The sequence below is a fragment of the Microcaecilia unicolor genome, chromosome 12 (assembly GCF_901765095.1).
Source record: "Microcaecilia unicolor chromosome 12, aMicUni1.1, whole genome shotgun sequence".
Classification (NCBI taxonomy): Eukaryota; Metazoa; Chordata; class Amphibia; order Gymnophiona; family Siphonopidae; genus Microcaecilia; species Microcaecilia unicolor.
Genome location: NC_044042.1, coordinates 83,586,991 through 83,611,196, shown reverse-complemented (window position 1 = coordinate 83,611,196; position 24,206 = coordinate 83,586,991). Strand labels below are relative to the sequence as shown.

The window sequence follows — 24,206 nt, the reverse complement described above, 5'->3', positions numbered from 1 at the left end:
AAGTTCTGGATCTGGAGCAATAGTATGCAGCACAACAGGGCCCAACCCCATGGAACGCCCCTGAGGATCTCCAGACTACCAGGCCCAATACAAGGCCCAAATGAACTCTGGGGGGAAACCCTGAGGAGCTGAACTCCTGACCAACTCCCGCCAAGGCCAACCCTGATGAGGGAGTCTCCCGCATCAGACGCATGGAAAGGCCCTACCATGACCTACTCAGCTGTCATGGCGTCTGTTTCTGCCAAAACAGCACCCGCTGCAGCAGTTGACCCAACACCAGCAGCAGAGTGGGAAGCATGCAAAGCACCTGAATTCTCCTGGGTGGGGCCCTCTGGCAATGTGCGCCGGGAGTCTCCATCCCCTGGTGGTTGTAAGCACAACAGAGGTGACACCAAGATATGCTGTGCCGTTGAACAGGCATGAGGCCCTAACTCTCTCACAAATGAACCGGAGCCGTGAGGGAAGGGCCCCACTAGACTCACTCCTCAGTGTGCAATCGTTTTTTGTTAAGCAGCTGCAGTTAATGCAGGAAGAGCTCAAGGCTCCTTGCAGAGACCCAGGGCTGAGGCTACAATCCTCCCGGCTAATGGGGGGGGGGGGGGCAGGACACAACACCCGACCACTCGGGTGTACACCCCAGGGGTAAGGCGTGCTCTCATGGACCAACTACCTCAACAGCAAGGGCCCAGAGAGGAGCAGCCAAGAGAAAAACAGAGTTCCCCCCCCCCCACCCCCTATATATCGATTGGAAATATAAGCTCTTAACACGGACCCAACTGACCCCGAAGGATCTAACCCTCCCGGCCTACCAGACCGGCTGTTGACTGCACAGGCTGACTGCCTACCATCTGCTGGAGTCTGAGAACATTATGGCTAGCTAAGGGATGGAACAGTGCTTATATACAGGGTCAGAAAGATTTGGTGTTCTCAGTCTCCATCTGCTGGTAGGCGAACATAACCCACGCGTCAGCAGCTGGACCGATCTGGAGGGCTGACAAGGAAATTGTTGATTTGTTTAGATCATTATGGCCTTTTGGCTTTCAGCTTGGTAATTACTGTGAAAATATGGCTGTGTACTTTATAATTTCGATAAAGATGATTCAGAAATTCTTAGAGAAAACTGAATGTTGAACCTAAAGAGATTTTAACTGCTGAGAAAAATGTGAAAAGAGCAATATTAAAGTGTACTAAAGTGGTTTAGTAACTAGAAATATTTTAGTGAGGTCCTCTGGACTGGTCCGGTAAGACTAAAGGAAAGAAAATTAGCCGGTAAGACCTAATTTCTCCTTCCTTAGAACCCTTACCAGACCAGTCCACAATCTGTGGGTTCTATTAAAGCAGTTCCCAAGATGAGTGGGACTCCAAAATATCTGTACAAATAATTTCACTGCAAAATGCAGTATACTGTCATGCTCCTACCTGAAGCTGACAATTCTTTGTTCCTTTTTACATTCACTACTATAGCTATGAATCAGAAGTATCATTCAACTCTACCCACAAAGTCAAAACAGTTCTGGCAAAACGTTTTCAAACCTTAAGACAGTGCTTCTCAACCCAGCCCTCAGGGCACACCCAGCCAGTCAGGTTTTCAGGATATCCATAATGAATATGTATGAGAGATACTTGCATGCACTTCCTCCTCAGTATGTAGATCTCTCTCATGCATATTCATTGTGGATATCCTGGAAACCTGACTGGCTGGATTGAGAAGTTCTGACTTAGGAGGTTGCTTCCTTTTGAAATTAAAATACATATGTTGACGAAACATCACCTCAGTTGGTCTACCTTACCTGAAACCTGAGAAGAGAAAAATCAATCTGCCCAGCCTTGGAAATTGGTTGGTCACTTCAATGTACTTCTAAAGTACACAATGAACATGAAGCAAAATTAAAAAGAGTTGATCTACCTGAATTGAGCTGCACGGGACCCTTATTGGGCAAAGTACACAAGACTTCTTTTTTTCTCAGTCTCCATCCACTGGTCAGCGGGCACAATGCACAGATTCTGGACTAGTCTTCTGAGGATATTAAGGAAAGGGCTGCACGCAATCTGTCACAGGTGAGAAAACTGATGCCAGGGCAGCAGAGGGAGTGGGCAGATGGGGTACAAGTAGAAGCGATAAAATATAGGAACTTGACAACACCAGAGAGCCTCTAAGTTTTTTCTGCCCCGCTGTGTCCCACTCCACTTCAGTTTCTCATTGTGAACCCTTATGAACCTAACAAGAATTCAAACCTCAAAATTATGTGGAACAAAAAGGGATTCAGATGTTTTGGAGTTCCCTTGAGAAAGCCAAGAATAGCTTTATAAGTACACAAGTATTGCCATACTGGGACAGACCGAAGGTCCATCAAGTCCAGCATCCTGTTTCTAACAGTGGCCAATCCAGGTTACACGTACCTGGCAAGATCCCCCAAAAAGTACAATACATTTTATGCTGCTTATTCTAGAAATAAGCAGTAGATTTTCCCCAAGTCAATTTTAATAATGGTCTATGGACTTTGGAAGCCATCCAAACCTTTTTTAAACCCTGCTAAGCTATGGAGTGGTGCCTGCGTAAGTTACATCATTATTAAGTGCAATGTATTCAATGTCTCATCATCAATAAAAATTGTTGAAAATTAAACCCCGCTAACCTAACTGCTTTTACTACATTCTCTGGCAACGAATTCCAGAGTTTAATTACACGTTGCGTGAAGAAAGATTTTCTCCAATTTGTTTTAAATTTACTACTTTGTAGCTTCATCGCGTGCCCCCTAGTCCTAGTATTTTTGGAAGGAGTAAACAAGTGATTCTCGTCTACCCGTTCCACTCCACTCATTATTTTATAGACCTCTATCGTATCTCCCCTCAGCCGTCTTTATGCTCCCTTCACTGTGTGAGCCTATCCCTTTCACCTCTTTACACCAGATAAAACCAGAGAAAATGTATTCATCAATGCAGTAAGGTAAACAGTCCAGCAGAGCAGGAAATCTGAAGTTCCATGAATCTACTCCCTTCGCTCCATCTCACTAAGTGACCTCGAGCAAATCACTTAACCTCTCTACGTTCAAAAATGAGACAGTGAAGTCACGTCAATCAAGTCCACAGTCCTGAATGCTAATAACCCCATTAACTCCACAAGTCCCTCCCTCCCCCAACAACTGGTCTGAGATATCAGACGTACAAAGCAACCCCATACATGGCAGGAGGTAGGAAAAGAAAGGGGCAAGGGGTATTCTTTATATAGCATTCTTTTAGTTTACTCCATTAATAACTTTTTTACACATTTCTCAGAAAGCAGAATGTCTGAAAATGACAGCTTACAAGGAAGTGTTTTATTGCTGGCTGCATTTCAAGTGTGTCTCTATGCTTGGCAGAATGGTTTGGTCTTTGCTCAACCTCCTTCATGTACATGTGTTCCTGTGTCTTAACTGCGTGCAAATATCTGCATACTTGTAGAAGGTGAGAAGGGATCTGCACATAGGTGGTCGGTGACTCAACTGTTTGGGGAGGCTAAGGTGGGCGGGGTCAAGTTAAAACCTTAGGGATCAACACCTACAGGAAAGGGACAGCAAATGCATTTTTAAGCACAGTACAGAAGAACCACTACCAGCTGCTCCCCCCTAGTACCTCTGTAACTGATGGTATCATGCACAGAGTACACTCCAGGGAATTATGTACCAATGTGCAGGTAGTCTAACACTTGGCTCTTGGTCAGTCCTAGCTCCTCAGTCTAGCTTACTCCTATTGGCCATGTGAACAGTGATGTATTCTAAAATAAAAATACATTTCTTTTTATTTACCTTTTGTTGTCTGGCCAATTTTTCTCATTGTGTCAGTCCCAGTCCTTAGTTTCTACTTTCCTTTGTCTTCTCTTAGCTCTCTTCACTGGGTTTTCTCTCTGTTTGTCATTTCTCTCTCTCCTGTCATCTTCATTTCCTCTAACTCATCTGTCTCCAACATTGATTTTTTTTTCCTATCAGCTTTATTCTATTTATTTTTCCACCTCTCTGTCCAAATTTCTTTTATTCTTACTATTCAATTTCTCTCTTTTACTGCATCTACCTACAGCTTTCTCTCTCCCTCAGCCCAGTTCTTCTATTCCCCTTCCTTATATTCTCCAGTCTTTCACTAATTCTATCCTCTCCCCCTCCCATTCAGTATCTCCTCCCTCCCTCCACCTTTCCATGCAGATTTCCCACCTCTACCATTTTCCATCTGGCATCTCCCCATCTTCATCCCTTTCAGCCAGTATTTCTCCTCTGTTCCCTTCAGCATCCCTCCATTCTCCTCATTTCAATGCATCTTCCCATCTCTTTCTCCACCCTTTCCATGCAGCATTTCCCCCCATCCTTTCCAGCCAGTGTTTTCCTCTCTCTCTCTACCCCTTTCCTGACAGAATTTCTCCTCTCTTCCATCTTTTATCCAGCAACTCCCCTCTATTTCCCCCTTTTCATGGAGCATATCCCCTTTTCTCTCCACCTTTTATATCCAGTGTTTCTCCCACCTTACTCCACCCCTTTTCAGCCAGCATGTCCCTCTGCTCTATATCCCCTTGTAGCTAGCCTCTTCTTTCTCCAACTCTCCCCCCCACACACACACACACAGAATCTGCCCCCTTTCAACCAGCACCTCTACTCTCTCTCTCTGAACTTCCTGCAGACCCTTCTGCTTCTCCTCTAAAGAGCAGCAACAATTTAAAAAACAAACTGCGGAACCTCTGCTTTCATAGGTGTGGCTGCCTGCTCTCTGCCAGTCCTTCCCCCTCTGGAACAGGAAATTGATGTCAGAAGGAGTGTGACCAGCAGAGCCGACAGCCGTGCCTATGAAAGCAGAGGCTCCCTCCCTCCTGTTGCCATTTCTGCCTCGCTAATTATAGAGCAAAGCTGTGTGAGACTGTGGGTCTCTGCATGCTGCAGCTACCACTTCTAGCTGACCCCGCCTCCTCTTTCATTGGAGGTCGGCAGGCAGAGGAGGAGGCAGCAGCTGCAGTGTGCAGATAGTCACGGTCCCGCACAGCTTTGATTTATAATTAGTACTGTAGGAAAGGCAGAGGTGGAAACAGGAAACAGGGAAGGAAAACCTCTACAGCCTAAGGCAAGAGGTGAGGTGAGGTGGGGCGGGCGTGGGGGGGAAGAGAGGGGCAATATTAGAAAGAAAGCAGCAGGCGTGGAAGGTTGGGCTGGGGAGGCTTAGCCTCCCCAAGCCTATTATACCGGGCGCCTATGGATCTGCACCCACATGCATGTTTCCTGCAGAATGAGGCAAATGCTATATACAGTGTAAATGCATGTGTGACTCCAGCAATACATTTGTTGAAGGGCAGGAAATTTATGCTCCTGTAAATTCAAACATCTGGCCCACTAGACTGTATGTATCCTTGGGAAGATGCATCTGTGTGTCAGTGTTGGTGTCATTCTCAGCTGGCTAGCCCTCCATTATCGTAGAGTTGTATGCTTAGAGTGGGTTAGGGACCTCAAGAAGTGGCAGAAATGTAGGAAAGTAAGGAGATATCACAAAAACAAGCATGAAAATATCTGACTGAAAAAACAATCGCTGAAATAGTCAGGGTGTTTTACAGAGGAAAGGCCTCGAGAAGCCCCCAGTGTAACTAAAAGCTTCAGGGGCTGGGCTTCTTCATCATCGGCCAGAAAACCTCTGTGAATATGTCTGTTTTTCAATTTTTACTAAATCGCTTAGTGCATTTGAGTCCACACCAGATATTACTTAGCTTTATCAGGTGTTTAAATGTGCGGGTCCTTCTTACACTCCGACCAGGCCTTTCCTCTGTAAAACACCCTATTTCTGCGATTGTTTTTTCAGTCAGATATTTTGATGCTTGTTTTTGTGATATCTCCTTACTTTCTAGATTAATATTCAATTGATTAGGGAGATTACCTCTTCGTTATATTCATAGAAATGTAGGAAAGCACATCTCTCCTTGCTGCTCATACCCCAATTTAGAAATGACACATCAGGCTTACCCAGTCCACAATCAGAATTTTTCCCACGTTTAGCTTTTGTTGAAGAAGTTTGGCAGCGATAGCAATGGAGTTGAAGAAACAGAAACCCCTAATGGAGAAAAGAGAGGAGAATGCACTTTGGCAAGTGTGAGCAGGCAGCTCATCCCCCATCTCAGACTCCTTCCCCACCATCTTTTTCTCTTCCTTCAGCTGACAAGCCAAGTTACTGCTCTTCTTAACAAATCCCACATCCCTATCAAAATTGTTCAAAATGACCAAATATAACAACAAGATATAGTTTTTAGTTCACTACCCCTTTCCAAGAAGCCGAAACCAAAACTGCTTTGACTTCTCCCTGTCCAACCCAACCAACAGTGCAGCATATGGCTACACACTCACATGGCTGAAGACTCCTCGGCATGATGCCCTGGAGGTCGAATGACTGCAAATCCATTCTACAAAGAAAGGTAAGGAGGAGATTCCAATTACTTAATATATTGGTTTATTTTTTCATAAGCAAGCACCTTCTGTCACAGTCAACTCCCAGCTAGACAAAGAATCAATTGGGAGAGCCATTTTAAACAGGCAGCTCAGACAATAGATAATTTGGCCCAGTTAACCCCTATGATATCAAAATTACTTAAAGAGTTAAAGGTCTTTCTAAAAAAAACACCTTCCCCCAATATTCAGCCAGCGGTAGTCAGCGTTTTTTAAACGCTGATCGTCGCCGGCTAAATTATCCCCCAATATTCAGTGCTGGGCCATGTCCAGGCACCGGAACTGAATATTAGGGGATAATTTGGGGTGGGCAGGCTGCCGGAGCTTATTCAGCCAGGACCCACATAAGAAAGTTATGCAGGCCCTGGCTGAATATTGGGCCGGGACCCGCATAAAAAAAAAATAGAATTTTCCTGCCCTCTCAATAGCCCCCTCCCCCTCCCCCACAACAGCCAGCCAGTGAGAAGTAGCGGCAGTCATTTTGAAAAAGCTGCTGCTAGAGGCAGGAGCAAGGGGGGGGTTCACTCCTGCTCCCAATGCCCTGCTGGACAACCAGGGAGATCAGGCAGACCCCTGGGGGGGGGGGGAAAGAGTTTCCGATCCTGACTAGGGAACTGCACAACGGGGAGAGAGGGTGCCGGGAGGGGGGCAGGAAGGGGAAAATCCTTCTTTTTTATTTTTTAATGCAGGTCCCAGCCCAGTATTCAACCGAGGCCCACATAAGATAAGTGGGTGAATTTAGGACAGCTTTCGAGCTGTCCTAAATTCACCCGTTTAATTAATGATGGCCTTCGCTGAATATTGCCGGTGCCTACATAAGCCCTGCCTCCTCCTCAGCACTGCCCCCCCTGGCCCGCCACTGACTGGCCTACTTTTTTTGGAACGGTCATAGGCGTTATTCAGCGGCCCTCCCTGCTTTAGTGTTGCTGAATAATGGTGGTTGGGCGGTTACAGGTGATTTAAGAAGGCAGAAGAGGCTCCTGCCCACCTAAATCGTTTTGAATATCGCCCCCCCTTGGTTTTCCTAGCCTCTGACACCTAGCAGGATAAGCAGAAATCCGCCTGGGCGGAGAACTCTATGGTCCCATGGGAGTAAACAGATAGAAGGGGAGATAATGGGAAAATGACCACGGACTCCAGAGACAAGAAGGACAATCTTAATGAAGATTTATTGATCTCTGTGTTTCGGCCCAACGACCTGCTTCAGGAGTCTAAAAACAAATATATATTTAATAAGTGCTGTGTGGAGTCTTTGATCAATAAATCTTCTCAAGCATTAAGATTGTCCTTCTTGTCTCTGGAGTCCCCTTCTACCTAGCAGAATAAAACAGGAAAGCACAGGAGAGACTCAGGGGTTCCTCTGCACTTTAGAGAGCAAAGCAAAAAGCCAAGGGGGGAGAGGATGCACACCTTAAGCTCTCCTGAGGCCACTTTGAATGCAAGTTCCACCAAACAGCCCACAGCCATACGCACTGCACTGGAAGAATGTAGGTCATTCCAGACGGTGTCACTGTCCACCTGCCCAGACAAAACAAAATGAGGGTACTGTCAACAGAAAGAATCTACTCTGTCTTGTCTCTGGGTTTCACCTTTGTATTCAGCCAGTTTACCTGCACATTTCCTTTGCTGTCTGCAGTAGCCACATAGCATCACAGGGTTCACATAAAACAAACACATACAAAAACAATGCCTGATGCAGAATAAAGCCTGAACACTTACCCCAATCCCGCCACAGGGCAGCACTGCATACATCTTCTGAGTCATGGGCCCTGAGGTTTGAAAAGTAAGATATGGGTTAACCAGGCATGGGTGGTGAAGGAGGGTCTGCTTCTGCAGATGTGGGCATGAGCAGTGATCGGTGTGTGTTTGTGAATAAATTCAGTACACAGGGGGCTCACCTAGCAGCTTCTTGCTATCAAGCTTCTGCCGGTTTAGGGGGCTGGTTCCATACAGTAAGGTGTGGTGTTCTGAATGGACTGTCTGTATCTCATCAAGAGTTGCTTTCCTGCCCCGGATTCGCTAAGTGACAAAGAAACAAACTTTATATGAAACATTATATGAATGGGTACTGCGGCAAGATGGAGGATGGGCACTTCCCCCACCCCCCCCCACGAAAGCCCATTCAGACAGTGGTTCAGACACCATCAGCAACAAGATGGATACTTTTCATTTGCCGGGGGAGGGGGAGGGGGCAACCCTGAGATTGAGTTCACTGTTCTGGTCACAAGAAATCATCTTTGCCTGTCTGCTCTCTTTTTAACTTCCTTCTCTAGTTTACACTCCCTCTCCCTCCACACGTGCACAGGGATTCAGAACAGCCCAGCACAAAATACAATATAAGCAGTCAAAATGCAAAAGAGCAACTCGTTTTAATGATCATAAAGAAACAGGCAACAATGATCAATCAAGACCACAAGGCTCATCTATCAATGTTCACCTTTACTTCCCACTGCAAAATCATAGTCCAACGATCTCTAGTTTCAGCTCACTTCTTCCCCACCACTAGGGATCATCTAAACCTGTCCCTCTACCAGGTGACTGTTCCACACATCCACCATCTTGAGTCTATCTCCCTTCCTCATTCATATCACGTCCTCCTTGCCCCAGTGCTTCTTTTCCACTTCTGTATCATTTACATTTCTGAGGTATCTGAATGCCTCTAGTGTTGTGTTTGTTTTTTAAGAAAAAAACAAACGACCTCACCAACTACCGCCCAGTTGCGTCCATCCCTCTAGTAGTAAAATTGATGGAGAGCCTGGTGACCAAACAGCTTACGGAATACCTGGACAAGCACTCAATACTACACGACTCACAATCAGGATTCCGTTCCCACTATAGTACCAAAACTGTCCTAGTCACTCTCCTGACCAAATTCAAACTGGAAATAGTCATAGGTAAAAGCATAATTCTCCTTCAATTTGACATGTCAAGCGCATTCGACATGGTAAACCATAATATACTACTAAGATTCCTTGGCCACTTTGGGATCGTTGGAAACGTACTCAACTGGATCAAGGGCTTTCTAACCATCAGAACATACCAAGTAAAATCAAATTCAAACATGTCATCACCGTGGAACGCAGACTGCGGAATACCTCATGGATCATCATTATCACCAATACTCTTCAACATGATGATGATCCCACTGGCAAAGTCCTTATCCAACCGAGGCCTTAACCCATTCATCTATGCAGATGATGTTATAATCTACATTCCCTTCAGACATGCCTTGACTGAAATAACTAATGAAATCAATGATGGCCTGAACATCATGGACTCTTGGGCAAACTCATTCCAAATGAAACTGAACACTGAAAAAACACATTGCCTTATCCTCTCATTTCAACAACTACAAACCCGCAATCATAAACACCCCAGGACACGCACTCCCTATCTCACACAGCCTAAAAATACTCGGTGTCACAATCGACCGCAACCTCACTCTCGAGAGCCAAGTAAAAACCGTAATAAAGAAAATGTTCTACGCAATGTGGAAACTCAAACAAATAAAACCTTTCCTCCCGAGGGATACCTTTCGTAAACTAATACAATCAATGGTCCTAAACCATGCAGATTATTGCAACGGAATCTATGCGGGATGTAAAGAACTCACAAATAAACTCCAGACCGTCCAAAACACAGCAGCCAGACTGATATATGGTAAAACACGATTTGAAAGCGCTAAACCCCTTCAAGAAAAGCTGCACTGGCTCCCAATCAAAGAACGGATCATCTTCAAAATCTGCACATTGGTCCACAAAATTATCTACGGCGTAGTCCCAGGATACATGACAGACCTCATAGATCTACCGACTAGAAACAGACTCGGATCAGCACGATCATAGCTAAACCTACACTACCCAAACTGCAAAAGGTTAAAATACAAAACAACTTATGCATCTAGCTTCTCCTACATAAGCGGACCACCTAAACTTCAGGAAATCACTAAAAACCCACTTTTTCAAAAAAGCTTATCCCACTGATCCAACATAAATCTCCACACCCAGCAACACAACATAATCAATTATCGTACTGGACAATTTACTATCCTCTTTCCCCTCGACCCATGACACCTGATTCACTGCTACCTCATTTGACCACAACACAATCTTGTATTTGTTATCCACCAAAATGGCAAACGCCTTCACGGTACTTTGTAAGCCACACTGAGCCTGCAAATAGGTGGGAAAATGTGGGATATAAATGTAACAAATAAATTTGTGGTTTTTACATAGTCTTTTCTGGAATGCAAGCCCTTACCTCACATTTGCTCAGTAAACCAGTTTCCTGTAATCTGGACCAAATGCTCTGGATTCGCCCCGAATGTTCTGGGTGATTGTTGGTGTTCCCACACGTGCACTGGTGCTTTAGCATGAAGGTGTCATAAACTACACCTGGTGAGAGACGAGGGAAAGCAAGAACGAAACATTATAGGTCAAAAAAGTCAGACTGTGTGGCAATCTGTGCTACACAGTATAAACACCTTGCTCACAATTACAGCACAAAACCAGAGGCTTGTACTCTATGCTGTTCAGCCTAGACCTAATTCCGAAGACTGGAAATCGGAACCTGACCCAGAAACCCAAGGACCATGGTGAGGAGGAGGAAGAAAGGCAGAACGCAAAGATGAAGGAACCCTCACCTGTAGTGAAAAGGTGCTTGACAGGCATTTCTGGTGCAGCGCTCTTTGTGCTGGTTGTGGCAGCAGGCGAAGACTGGGTGCGACTCAGTACCTGGTGTGGCACGGTACCCATGTTGAGTGAAGCCTGGTACATCTGAATCTGCTGCAGTGACTGACTGTCGGGAAACATCTGCAACAAAATTCAGGGAACAATTAATGGGTATTTGGACTTCATAAATCTGAAAATCACAAGTACATCAGCAGTGAACACCCCCCCCTCCCCCCAGCAGCATGGGACAGGAAAGGCAGATGCTCAGATAGTTATTAAATGAAAATGACACTGCAGACTTTCTCATCCCCTAAGATGCTGCTGGCAGCACCTCACCTCTTAGTTCAGTATGAGATGCAGGGTCCCCGGATGCTGAAAGCTCTAAATTACAAAGTATCTCTCGCTCCACTTTTTTCTCATCTCCCTCCCCCCCCCCCCCCAATTTTACACAAAGAACACAGATAACAAGACAAAACCCTGAAGAGCTACCAGTCCTCTTTCAGATCTTCCTCACCACCTCCACCTGTTTCACCTTCCTTCCCTCACTCCTTCTCACCCTCCCTCTTTAATTTTGTCATTATTCCAGAAGACAGAGCTAAAGGTCTTTGGGAAATGAAGCTCCTACGGCCCAAGGAGCGAAGGAAGCGTTGGATGACTCAGAGTTTGGGTACCAAGAGGAAGGTGGGGGGGGGGGGGGGGGAGAATGAGTGAGTCATTCCAGTCTGACTCATTCATTTCTCAATGAACAGACCTGTGCCTTGAATGCAAAATATGGCTTTTCTTCTCTCTTACAGTCAAGGTCGATTTCACACACATGGATTACAGTGAGATCCATTCAGAATTCACACTCCATCATCAGTGTGAGTGGGGCTAATGTTTTGGAAAGGGGGAGGCTGGGACAGTTGAGGAGGGGGAGGCTGAGGAGTGGAGGGGGGGGGGTCAAGATGACAGGAAGAGAGAGCAAAGATGTGATAATGGAGATTAAGGCAGTTTTTGTCCCTGGTTCTGTCAGCAGTAACAGGGCAATCACCTGCTTGAAATTCAAGTTCGGCTCCCCCAGCTCGGAAGCTCCAAGCTGCTCTGTTTCTTCTGCGCTCTCTTCGGCCTCATCCTTCACCTGGATACAATCCTCATCCTCTTCCTCCTCCAGATCATCCTGCGTGCCCTCACTCTCTGCCCCGCCATCCACCACAAACACCCCCTGTGCCAGGCCAGCTCGATCTCTTGGCATGTCCAGCTGCTCCGTCAGCTCTTCCTCCGTCTCCTCGGGATGGGTGGTAGGCTGGCGGGGCAATTCGCCCGTTTTGGTAAGAATCTTTAAAAAAAGGGTGTCAGAAAAGGAGACGCAGTTATGAAAACGGAAGAGCTGAGCATCTTTCAGATTAGACAGCGAGCCAGTGCAAGAGCTCGAAATTCAAAACACACATCAGTCACCCCTACCATCACAATTCCTCAGTGCATGGCATCAGGCACTCTAGAAAAAGTGACACTGCTTGAAACACTGTCTGAGGAATTCAGGGGTCACAAAGTACAGCTGCCTGGGCATTAGCTCTCTAAAAATACTTTAGCTGGGCTAGACTGGTGGCTCAGTGGTTGAACATATATACAGGTTTGATCCCCTGTTCCCCATTCCCCGGGTCAGCTGGGGCTCAGGCTGCTATGGAAAGACCATTCCAGCCCTTAGGGATGGGGGAGTTTAAGTGCAAAAGTGATATATAGTTGTCGGATTTAGGGATAATGTTTGCAGGGTTCCAGAAGGAACCCTGGTGCATGGTCCTCAGCTTTTGGACAGAAGGCAGAACAGCGGGATCATCTCCATGTCGCTGCAAACACACACTCGTGGTGCTGAATCTCAGCTCAGGTCCCAACTGAATTTGAAGTGCATAAGAAGAACGAGGAAACTGCCAGGTAAAAGAAGGATAACAGCTACGCTATACTTCCTGCATAACATATTACAGCTAATAACATGAATACAAAGGTGCTAAGTATAAGTTCTTCTCTCTGCACTGCATTAGTAAGTAGACCAAATGCAGCCTCAGCCAGCAGTAGGTTCGGGGTGCCCTTCACCCCTTCTTCCTTGCTCACCTTGCCCAGCTGCACCTGTTGTTGGTACTGCTTCTGCTTTTCCAAGAACTGCTGATGTTGCTGCTGCATTACCAGCTGCTGCAGGGCCTGCGGGCTCTGGGGAAGAGGGGAGGACTGTGTGCGGCTCAGTGGGCGATGCCGGGGCAGCTTGTTCACCGTCCACATGCTGGTGGCAATCCGCTCTCCTGTCACCAACGGAGACTGGCCGTGGAGAGGCACTAGCAGGAGAGAAGGAAGGGGCATAAAGCACAGTCACTTGTTACTAGCAGATCAAATGGTAGCTAAGTGAGCGTGTGGGTGTACTCAACCCAACCCAACCCCAAGGCCTCAGTTGTTGAATAAAACCATGGTACAGGCAATAGGAACAGGGTTGGGAATGCACAGCTCTTATGTATGGTCGAGCCTGATATTCTATCCCAAATCCCAGTTAGAACAGACTTGTGCCTGAATGAAAAATCCCACTTTTTTGTGTGCTCTGTTTCTACTTGCGCACAAAGAATTCCTGCTTTTTAATGCTCTTACTCTTTTCTGCATTTTGAATTGAATGTCTGCCTATATATTTCATAGTAATATAGTAGACGGTGGTAGAAAAAGACAAAGCAGCTCAATCCAATCTGCACTGCTACAGATGCAGGTGAAAGTCACAGGGCATGAACAATTGCAATATTTGAATAGAAAATGACAGCAGATAAGGACCATATGGCCTTACTGGATAGATGAGCATACAAGATCCCCACCTAGCTGAACCTTTCTTATTTCTAGTTGCGTACAACAAACCTGGAAAGCCCACAGAAGCTGGCAGCTGCTACGAGAATGGCAGGAATCTGTGCTACAACCCACCACTGTGTCAGTGTTCAGAGTCTCCCAGGGTCCCTTAATGTCAGCTAGGGCAACCAGTACTACTGAAAGGCTTCAAGAACTTATTTTCCCATAGACTCCATTAACCTCACAAACCGCTCTCTTTGCCTCCCAAAGCCACACCCTGCTCAGTGTACAAAACATTTGCCCCTTTACTGTCTACGGTCCATAGCAAGAGGGCTGCTAATCATAGGAACAGGTACCTGCAGACTTCAATCTGATTTTAACAAAGCTCCTGGTTCTGCTCAAAACAGATTTACATGCTAAGTATATGACCCAGCAGACCCTATCATCCATGACTGCTCCTTCTCCCCTTCCCCCCCCCCCCCATCACTTACCAGCTATTAGTGTGTTTTGTTGCCGTGCCTGCTCCAGAAGAAGCACGTGCTGTAAAAGTGATGGGTGTCCGTGTGGGTTCACCTCACCCTCCAGAGCCACTGCGGGCATGCAGCCAGGCAACGATGAAGTGCTCATGAACTTCCCCGTTAATGCTCCGCCCTGCCGCAGCGACTGGATGGCCTGCCTCTCTGCCTCCTGTTGCGAGGACAGCTTCGGAGCAGCCTAAGGGACAAACTAGGATCAGTACACTTCTGTAGAGTCACTCAAGGTGGCTAGAGAGGGACAATGAGAAAAGGACAGGGCTGCTGAGAGACTGAGCCGGGCCCGGGGTGAGGCCGCCGGCACCCCACAATCGCTACTCAAGCTGTTGGCGCCGCAGTCCCCAGTCTCCACCCGCCCACCCCCAGCCCCGTCGACAGCCCCCCTCCATCCACCATCGGGCCCCCTGCATTCAAATCGGCAGTTCCTCACCTCCGTGTGATAGTGCACTGGCAGATCGCCTCCCTTCAGGCCTTCCCTACCTGTGTCCCGCCCTCGCGGAAACAGGAAGTTATATCAGATGAGGGCGGGACGCAGGGAGGGAAGGCCTGAAGGGAGGCGATCTGCCACTGCGCTATCACACGGAGGTGAGGAATTGCCGATTTGAATGCAGGGGGCCCAGTGGTGGACGGAGGGGGGCTGTCGACGGAGCCAAGGGCGAGCGGGTGAGACCGGGGACTGCAGCGCCGGGCCCCCCTTGGAGGCCCGGGGAATTTTGTCCCCCCTGCCCCCCCCCTTGGTGGCCCTAGAAAAGGAGGGTGGTGGGAACCACTGTGTTCTTGCACAAGAATCTAGTTAGGACACATTTATTTAGAAATCGAAAACCCAGAGAAGGAAAGGTCTCTAAACAAAATCACGTCACACTCTGAAACAGACCAGCACCTTCTGACCAGCTGTAGATTTTATTTAAAATTCTTTTATAATGCCTACAAGCTTCTATAGCACTGCACAAAAAAATATTTTAAAAAACCTCATCACATATAGATCAACCATGTCCCTCCCTAAGCCTCCAATACCACCCAACAGCAGTTGATCTCTCTCCTATACATTAAAACCATCCCTTACTTTGGGAACAGCCAAAACAGAACAGCTTATAATTTCTTTCCTTACACGGCTCCTCTGGCAGCTTATTCCACATCTCTGGGACCACTAGTTAAAGTCCATATAGATCTCCACCTTACACTTTCAGTTATATCTTTAGTTTAAGCAGTTTTCCTAACAAAAATACTGGGAGAAATGTCGCACATTACATATGCGGGTCTCCATCAGCCAACAGGGGCATCTTAGGCAAGAATCAGTTGCATCCCTTAAAACAAGGCTGTTATCTAGGCAACAAGGGAACAAGAAAACAAAAAAGTCAAGAACGACTTCAAGGGGGAAAAAAAACCGGTGGTGGTGGAAAATGAGGTGTGAAGAAAATAAAGTTTTCTTTGAATTGTATGAAACAAAGGGAGAGAAAGATCTGGCCTGATACAGAAAAGCTAAATCTGCATTAAGATGGGTATTAGCAAAAATAAATAAATAAAATGAGTCAGGGTTTAGGCTCTTGACTTTGAGAGTGAAGCTCCAAATTGGCCTCTTGGAAAATTTAATAAGGCCGAGTTCCTAAATGTATGCTCTAGTTTCAATATGCTCCTAAATTTAGGGGCCTAAAAAGTGGGTGACAGGATGGATTTAGGACCAGGATAAAAGGTTAGGAGCTTGGCACTGATTTTCAGCACTAAGCAGCTAAATTAAACTCTTACATTCAGGCAAATGAATGATAGGTCTAAATTTAGGAATGCAAGGTCTGATATTCAAAACAATTTAAATGGCCAAGAGAGGCTTCAAGCCGTTTAAATTGCCTGTCCAGGGCTGACTTGGCATTTTCAGACGCACTTAACTGGATAGCGTCACTGCAAATGCCCGATTAGTGCCCAAGCCACAACCGGCTATTCTGGAGACATCCTGGCACGTAGCTGGTTAATTGCCTAATTTCAGCACTTAACCAGCTAAGACAAACGCATAGATAGGACAGCTTAAAATGCACTCCTATCTTTATGCAGTTCTTCATAGTCGGTTAAGTGCCAAATATTGCACTTAACCAGTTATGTTTTTGCCCGCTCTGTATATCTGGAAATTCACTGCTGGAGCCCTGACATAGCCCGGCGTTGAATTTCCGGATATAACGCTGGTGGCAGTCAGCAAAACGCTGATCGCCGCCGGCTCAATATTAGTGCCTTAACATATAGGATCCTAAATTTAGGTGAATTTTAAGCTGAAATCAAGGGTCATTTTAGCTGTTTTTGTTTTTTTCTTTTTGAATGGTAGGCCCAAAGCTTAAATGTGACTATTAAACTATGACAGCATAGACTTTTTTTTTCCTCTACCTAGCAGCTGTTTCTCACAACACAGAAGGCTCCCTCTACTCTCACAAGCAGACTTTCATGGCTGCGTATGATGCCGGGAGGCACTGAGAGGTTCCAGAATTGTGCAGTCATGATGGGGAGTACGCATTTCCATCAGGACAACAGTTGACTAAGGTCACACTTCCTCTTTGGCCAGCACATTAACAAAAATTCAGAACCATGTTGGATTAGCCATAATTCAAGTCTCTTCCTACAGACAGACAAAGTTGAGCACCCAGAGTACAAGACGGATATATATATATATATATATATATATATATATATATATATATATATATATATACTAAACAGAGAGGAGGCTAAACTGGCTTCACCCTTGGAGATGAAAACTGACCTGGCTCACAGATCAACTACATCTCAGCAATATGCAGTGGCCACCCTAAAATACACACTGCTGTCCATCACAAACTAAGGCCACACTAGCCAGTACCAAATACAATTTGGACTTTGTTGGGGGGATGACTCACTTCATCATTTGTCAAGAATAGCACGACACACTCTGATGCCCCTCTTTCCCCAAACAGCTTTGCTATGAGCCACAGAGTCCCTTTCTTACCAGATATGCCATACTCCGTCCGGTATCACGAAGATGAAACAGGGAGAATGGGGTAGGGCAGAATTTTAAAGGTCACCTTTTGAGGAAAGGGTGGGTGTAGTTTGCCATACTCACATTGAGGTGTGAATTTGTCACTGTGACAGTGGCCTGCAGTCCCAGAGAGATGTTGGGTAGAGAAGGGGATGTATACAGGCTGAGCTGGCTGGCTGGCCCATCCAAGTTTAAGGATCTGTGTTGGGGGTGCATCTGCTATAAAAAGGAACGTGAGGCAGAAAGAGATGAAAAGAAACACCATCTAAGCACTTTTCCTGGCACATCACACTCATGACCAAATGCACCAAAGCCCTGGTGTGCATTGCTTCAAGGGTTAACATGGCAATGTGAGATCTGGATTCACTGCTAATCCCTTCTGCACATTAAGCATTAACCACCAGACTGGAATCATAGTTCAGCAGAGGGCACCCTCCCTTCTCCTACCAAAAGCCACATCCCTCCTTCCACCTTTCCCATGTTAAAGCAGAAAGGAGGGGAGGAAGAAACCCATGGAAGGGCAGATGGTTTGTGGTTTCCATTCTGGGAATGGTCTCCCACAGCAAACATTCTGACCGAATGTAAACACAGCTATTGTGGTGGGATAAACAGTTTTACTAAATAACACCCCCCCCTCCCCTTTGTGCTGAGACAGTCAGTTTTATATAGGTGGTGTCTTTTCTCTTAAGATTTATGCTGCCTTACTGGATGATTACAGAATAAACTACACAATGCTAGAGAGAAAATAATTCTGTTTAATAAAACCTTCAAGCAGAAAGAGACCAGCCTCCAAGTTTTACACAGCTCAATATCAAACATAAGGTATTACAAACCACCTTCTATTGCCATCAGCACCGCTTGTGGACAGGTGGGGCTCTCAGAGTTTCTATCAGCTCTTTAAGAGGGCAATTTTTCTAAGAGGGTTAACTGAGCAATTCCTAGCATTATTATTCCAACCCCAAAGAGTGAGACAAGACCTGTGTTGCATGTCACAGGCGAGATACAGTAGTTTGCAAGGCAAATGCCATAATGTGCAAGAGCTGTGTAACACGCATACAGAAGTCTGAATGTGACACTGGTGTGTGAAATGCAGATATTTGTATTCATGCATATAAGGCATGTAAAAGGTGTGAAGGTTACACCCCTGTAATCCAGCTTCTCCCCCCTCCTGTCCCCCCCCCCCCATCTTGCCAAGCATCGGGCAAAGGCCTTTAATGCATAAACAAAACACTACAGCTAAAATCATGAAGGAAGAAGGAATGGGACAATATACCTCCTTTCTGTGGTTTTTGCAACTACATTCAAAGTGGTTTACATAGTTAAATACAGGTACTTATTTGTACCTGTGGAATGGAGGGTTAAGTGAGTTGCCCAGAGTCACAAGGAACTGCAGTGGGAATTGAACCCAGTTCCCCAGGATTGAGGTCTGCTGCACTAACTACTAGGCTATTCCTCCACTCGAAGGAAAATAGGAGGGCAAATCCAACCTAGTTTCTCTTAAGCTTGCTTCCTTTCTAAACATTACAGAAAATTCAAGGTTAAACCTGCCTGAAGAACTGACTGGATAGGCCAGAAGCCAAACCTGGAAACCCCAGCACACACCCTGACACAGGACCAGAAAAACACCAACATTCAGAATGTGGCACAGAGGAATCTAGAAAAAGCTTCCATTTTTAGTTAAGATTTGGCCAACTACACTTTCCTTGCTGGCCACTGATGTATGGGTGGCCCTGATTTACCATCAAGAGACCTGCAGGAAGCAGGACACAAGAAACAAAGACCCCATGCCAGAGACAAGCTGTACTCCAATTACTGATCACACATTGTGGCTTTGTATCTCTCTGTAAAGGAAAAATTATGTCTTACCTGAGAATTTTCTTTCCTTTAGTCTACCAGACCAGTCCAGAACAAATAGGAGACAGAGAACAAAATAGTTCCAAGTGAATCTCCCCCTAAGGGTCTTGTACAGCCACAAAATATTCAGTATGTCAAGTAGCCAAGCAGTGGTGCTTATGACTGAATCATATGTCTATACTGCATAGCTAAAAGTAACCTGAATATGCAGTAACTATTTGTAGAACAATTGAGGCAGATAATCAACTGACATGCAGGTATTTCGCTGAGTTTTTCAGAAGGTTCAAAAAACAGGAGCAGTAAAGCTTGGAAGAAATGGACTAGAAAAAAAACCAGATATTACCTATAGATATAAATGAAATGAGGGAGGGTTTCTAGACTGGTCTGATAGACTAAAGGAAATAAAATTATCAGGTAAGGCATAATGTTTCCTTCCTTGTAGTCATTTCCAGACCAGTTCAGAACAAATGGATTTAGCAAAGCAGTACCTCAACAAGGGTGGGATTAGAGAATGAAGACTAAAAAGAGAAGAAACAGGAAGTCTCGAATGAATTCAGAGAATATTAGAACCATACTGAGAACATTAAGAAGGTAAGTTCCCACACAAGGAGAAGCTCCAATGAAATTAGAAAATAGAGAACAAGTAATTGGTTCTCAAGGGGAGCCTCATTAAGTTGAAAATGAATCCTAGGAAAAAGCAGTCCTTGAAGAAGTCTGTGAAGAGCTAAGAGCAAAATGGGTAGAAGAAGTTGGCTCCTGCAGAATAACTGTGCGCTTCAGATTCACTCTTCTGAACATCAACAGAAAATCCCTTGGACACAAAAGAATAACACTTGTTATGATATATGGCAAGGAAAAAGGTGAACAGAGGAATAAGGATAACTTCTCTGGCCAGAGTGAAGGATCCCACTGACCTAGCGCCTACAGTCGCTGCAAGAAGCTTGTCTGTTTGCTTTGACTACACAAGTATCTGGGTAAGGCCTACAGCTTTAGACACTAGCAGGGCTGCGGTCCTGCGCTTCAATCTTGAGTTTATTGTATGACGCTTGCGTGCATCGAAACACGGCCCGTGTCAGGTCCTTCTTTTAAGTATAATAAAGACTGTTGGATTCATATCTCCCGTGGTGATCCATCTTTGGTCAGCCTCTTCTTTTGCCTTCCACGTCTAGCGCCAACTCAGACATAAATCAGAGAATAGGAGACCATAATAGATTGACAACAAGGCATAGGAGCATCTTTGTAGAACATAGTGCTTGGGCATAAGGTGAAGAAGCACATCAAATGAATAGTGCCACCTAGTAGAGAAAGAAGAAGAAAAAGGGCCTTCAGATAAGATGATTAAGGAAGGCAGTTGCTATGTTCACAAAGCGGCCATGGACTAGATTACCAGGAATAGATAACCTCCATGTAAGAAGGTGGGAGCCATCTAGCCCACAGAAGCTCTCACTCTGGCAGGAAAAGTACATAGTAAAAAAGAACTGGGAACCTGGAGCCATAAACAGCTTCCAGAACCCACAGATGGAAAAAGAGGGGATGGCAGAGAGGTGCTCTATACAACTGTCTGTTCTCGTCAATCCTCCCAACAGAATTTACTCCACACTCCCTCCTTCCAATACATTTTTCTCAACAAACCTAGAGAATCTGTTTTCGGTGAGTGCTCCGTATACGCAGTGTTGCGTATAGTTGGATGCCGAATTACACAAACGAAACAGAGGTTTTTATACTTTTATGGGGTAAAATCACCCCCCCCCCTTTTTTTTAGTTTTACCCCTGACGCAGCCTGAGGGTATTAAACTTTGTTATATTTTTATTTGTCTGCTTCGGTACCTAAAAATAGCCACTGCACGAGTCCCGTAGAACAGTGGTTTTTCGAACCCAGTCCTTGGGACACATCTAGCCAGTCAGGTTTTCAGGATACCCACAACGAATATGCATGAGATAAACTGCATGCACTACATCCACTGTATGTAAATGTATCTCATGCATATTCATTGTAGGTATCTTGAAAACCCGACTGGCTAGGTATGTTCTGAAGACTAGGTTGAGAACCCATGCTGTAGAGAAAGCTGCTCGAGAGCTTGCTATACTTATGATTCAGAACAAGGTTTCTCAGCAAGACTGATCTTTGGAAAAAATTAATTTGAAAGTGAAAGGCTGCTACTCTGGTACCTACACTGGCTACCAGTTAAAGCACGCATATCCTTTAAGATATACTCCCTAGCCTACAGAATAATTTTGGACTAGCTCCAGAATACATGACAAACCTAATAGAACTATCTATATGCATGTAATCAAGGGTGCAAGAACCTCTCTCACCCTACATTTCCCCAAATGCCAAGGCCTGAAATACAAATCTTCATATTCAACCAACTTTACATACATTTGCCCCAAACTATGGAACACAATACCAATGGACCTAAAATGCATGAGCAACTACTTAGCATTCCAAAAATGTCATGTCCCCTACCTCAATGCAAGCAGCGTCCTCGAGCTGCGCGGGGTCCCGTCACCACCCACACTTGACTGGCACTGCCCTAAGCCATGTGTGTGTAGTTCTTCTCTGGGTTTGTTCAGAGAGCTGTGGTTGCAGGCTCCTTATTTGCTTTGCTTCCACGCACCTGTGTCTGCTCTCTCTCTCTCTCTGCCTGGCTTCCAGGCTCCTGAATTGCTTTGCTTCCACTCACCTGTGTCTGCCCTCCCTCTGCCTGGCTTCCCTTGCTTCTCTCCTATTGGTCTTCCGGTTCCTCTTTCCCCTGCTCTTGTCCTATGGCTGTGCTCCTTCTCCCTGCTGGTTCCTGCTGATGTCAGACGCCAGTACTTTATCAGCTGAGCTCTTCCTGGACTCCATGCTTCGGCTTCTACTTTGGTAGGTGTTTCTTGCTCAGTAGTTTGCTTCTTATCTACTTGTCCCTCGTTGCTGACTTTGCCTCTACCTATTGACTTTACCTGTGCCTGGATTACTGACTTTGCCTGTACCTGGATTACTCTCTTGCCTGCTGCCTGCCTACTGACTTTACCTGTGCCTGGATTACTCTCTTGCCTGTTGTTTGCCTATTGACATTGCCTTTACCTGGATTTCTCCCCTGCCTGCTGCTTGCCTGTTGACATTGCCTGTACCTGGATCACTCTCTTGCCTGCTGCCTGCCTGGCTGATACGTTCACCACTCCGCTTCCAGCTCCGTCTCGTAAGTCCTGCAGGCCGCCCGCACCTAGGGGCTCAACCTCTGGGGGACGGCGGTCAGCGCAGATGAAACCCGGGGTTGTCCGGCCGCCAAGCAGAACCTGGCCCAAGTACCGGGCTCAGCAGCACTCTACTTGGTACAAGAACTCACAAGTCTGACAAAAAACACCTCAAAGCCCACTTCTTCAGAAAATTCTTCTTCGGTGAATCCACATAGTCAAACAGACTACCAATCAACATTCCATGGTACTTGATCTTTAACAGAAACTGAATAAGGCAAATGCTAAATTCTAAACGGCTATGTAACGTGTCTAATCAAATGTAACTGTAAGCCACACTGAACAGACAACTAGATTGGAAAATGTGGGCTACAAATGCAGAAATAAATAAAAAAAATATGCCAAATGTTCAGCCCAGAAACATAGTCAAAATAGTCAGCCCTGAACCATGGGGAGGAACAGTTCTGAAGAAGAACCCAGCTGTCTAGCCCTGAAGCAGAGCCATTCTCCGTAGATCCTACAGCTAGTACAGCTGAAAGACAAATTGAGATCTCTAGCTCTGAAGCAGAGTTCATGAACGTATCCTGAAGCATAAGCGAAATATGTGGCTCTGAGTGAGACGGAGTTAAACAGCGACTAAGCTAGTAACTAAGCAGCAGAGTAGAATATTCCAACAGGGAGAATAGCCCAGGATGAAAGCAATGTGATAGCACCCGATCCAAACACATCTACAATTATTAGCCGTTACAAAGAGCTGACTACCTAGTAAAATGGTAGAAATGACCTGAGAATGCCAAAAATGAAACAAGCTTAACAGTTCTGAAAAAAACAAAAAAGAACTGCACCAGCCAGAATGCACAAGAGTGGACAAAGGCTGGATTAAGAGAAGAGGAGCTTCATACAGGTGCCATAAGAGAACGCTAATGAACCAGGGCCAATTAAGGAAGTACAGCAAAAAGGGCAGTAACAGAATTCCACTTCCAGTAGCTGTAAAAACAGAAGCCCCGTACAGGCTTATTCATCTTTTTAAGGATAAACTGAGGAACCTCATTGGGGAAAATACTAAATTAAATAGGAGCTATTACAAACAAAAGTATTGCCCCCAAAATAAATTGAGTAATGCAAGAGAGTGTCACAGGAGGGAAAAAGAAACAATCTGAGTCATTAGTGATAAGCTCCGCCCAGGAAAATTCCTCACATAATGGTCAGAGCCACTGTCTCTCTCACATCATATCAACTGTCCCAACAGTACAATATGCCTCCACAAAAGGGCAACAGAACTAAAAACCACAAGGAATAGAGTGGAAAATACCCCCCAGAAATAACTGCACTAGTAACAGAAGGTGCAAATGACCGCAGAATGCAGAAAAGAACCATAATGCTGCAAGCAGCATTAAGGAAATTTGAGATTCCTGCCAAGCATTCTACCACTGGAGCTGACAGGCCACACTGACACGAAGTATCACAAAAGAAGCATAATTTACCTCTAGGATGAAACAGTGAATGCCGGGCAATATACCCAAGAAAAGCAAACTGTCCGGGAAGAACCTGTCTCACACATAATGTTAATTAAAATAGTCTTAATCCCTTCAGTAAACTGAAGAGCACAAAGGTGATGGTGGGGGTGGGGTGGGGGAACCTGGCACCACCAAGTGTCACCACAGCAGGGGGATGAGGGATCTGGCATCACCGAGTATCATCCTTACTCAGAAAAAGTCTCTGGAAACAAATGAGCATAAATAAA

General features: G+C 45.5%; 1 protein-coding gene across 5 annotated transcripts in view; it reads right to left on the bottom strand.

Moving 5' to 3' along the window:
- The window catches only part of LOC115482020 (histone deacetylase 5-like), a 148,241-nt gene that overhangs the window by 45,521 nt on the left and 78,514 nt on the right, over nucleotides 1–24,206 (bottom strand). For 2 of the 5 annotated variants that reach the window (XM_030221557.1, XM_030221559.1), the window contains exons 8-18: nucleotides 17,513–17,647; nucleotides 14,395–14,617; nucleotides 13,199–13,416; nucleotides 12,144–12,428; nucleotides 11,086–11,254; nucleotides 10,704–10,837; nucleotides 8,342–8,462; nucleotides 8,163–8,212; nucleotides 7,854–7,961; nucleotides 6,345–6,400; nucleotides 5,967–6,054 (exon numbers count right to left, since the gene is read on the bottom strand). In XM_030221557.1, the coding sequence (XP_030077417.1) occupies nucleotides 5,967–6,054; nucleotides 6,345–6,400; nucleotides 7,854–7,961; nucleotides 8,163–8,212; nucleotides 8,342–8,462; nucleotides 10,704–10,837; nucleotides 11,086–11,254; nucleotides 12,144–12,428; nucleotides 13,199–13,416; nucleotides 14,395–14,617; nucleotides 17,513–17,647 (1,587 nt within the window). The remainder of the gene's footprint in view (nucleotides 1–5,966; nucleotides 6,055–6,344; nucleotides 6,401–7,853; nucleotides 7,962–8,162; nucleotides 8,213–8,341; nucleotides 8,463–10,703; nucleotides 10,838–11,085; nucleotides 11,255–12,143; nucleotides 12,429–13,198; nucleotides 13,417–14,394; nucleotides 14,618–17,512; nucleotides 17,648–24,206) is intronic. The other 3 variants (XM_030221558.1, XM_030221560.1, XM_030221561.1) reach the window with 2 other exon arrangements.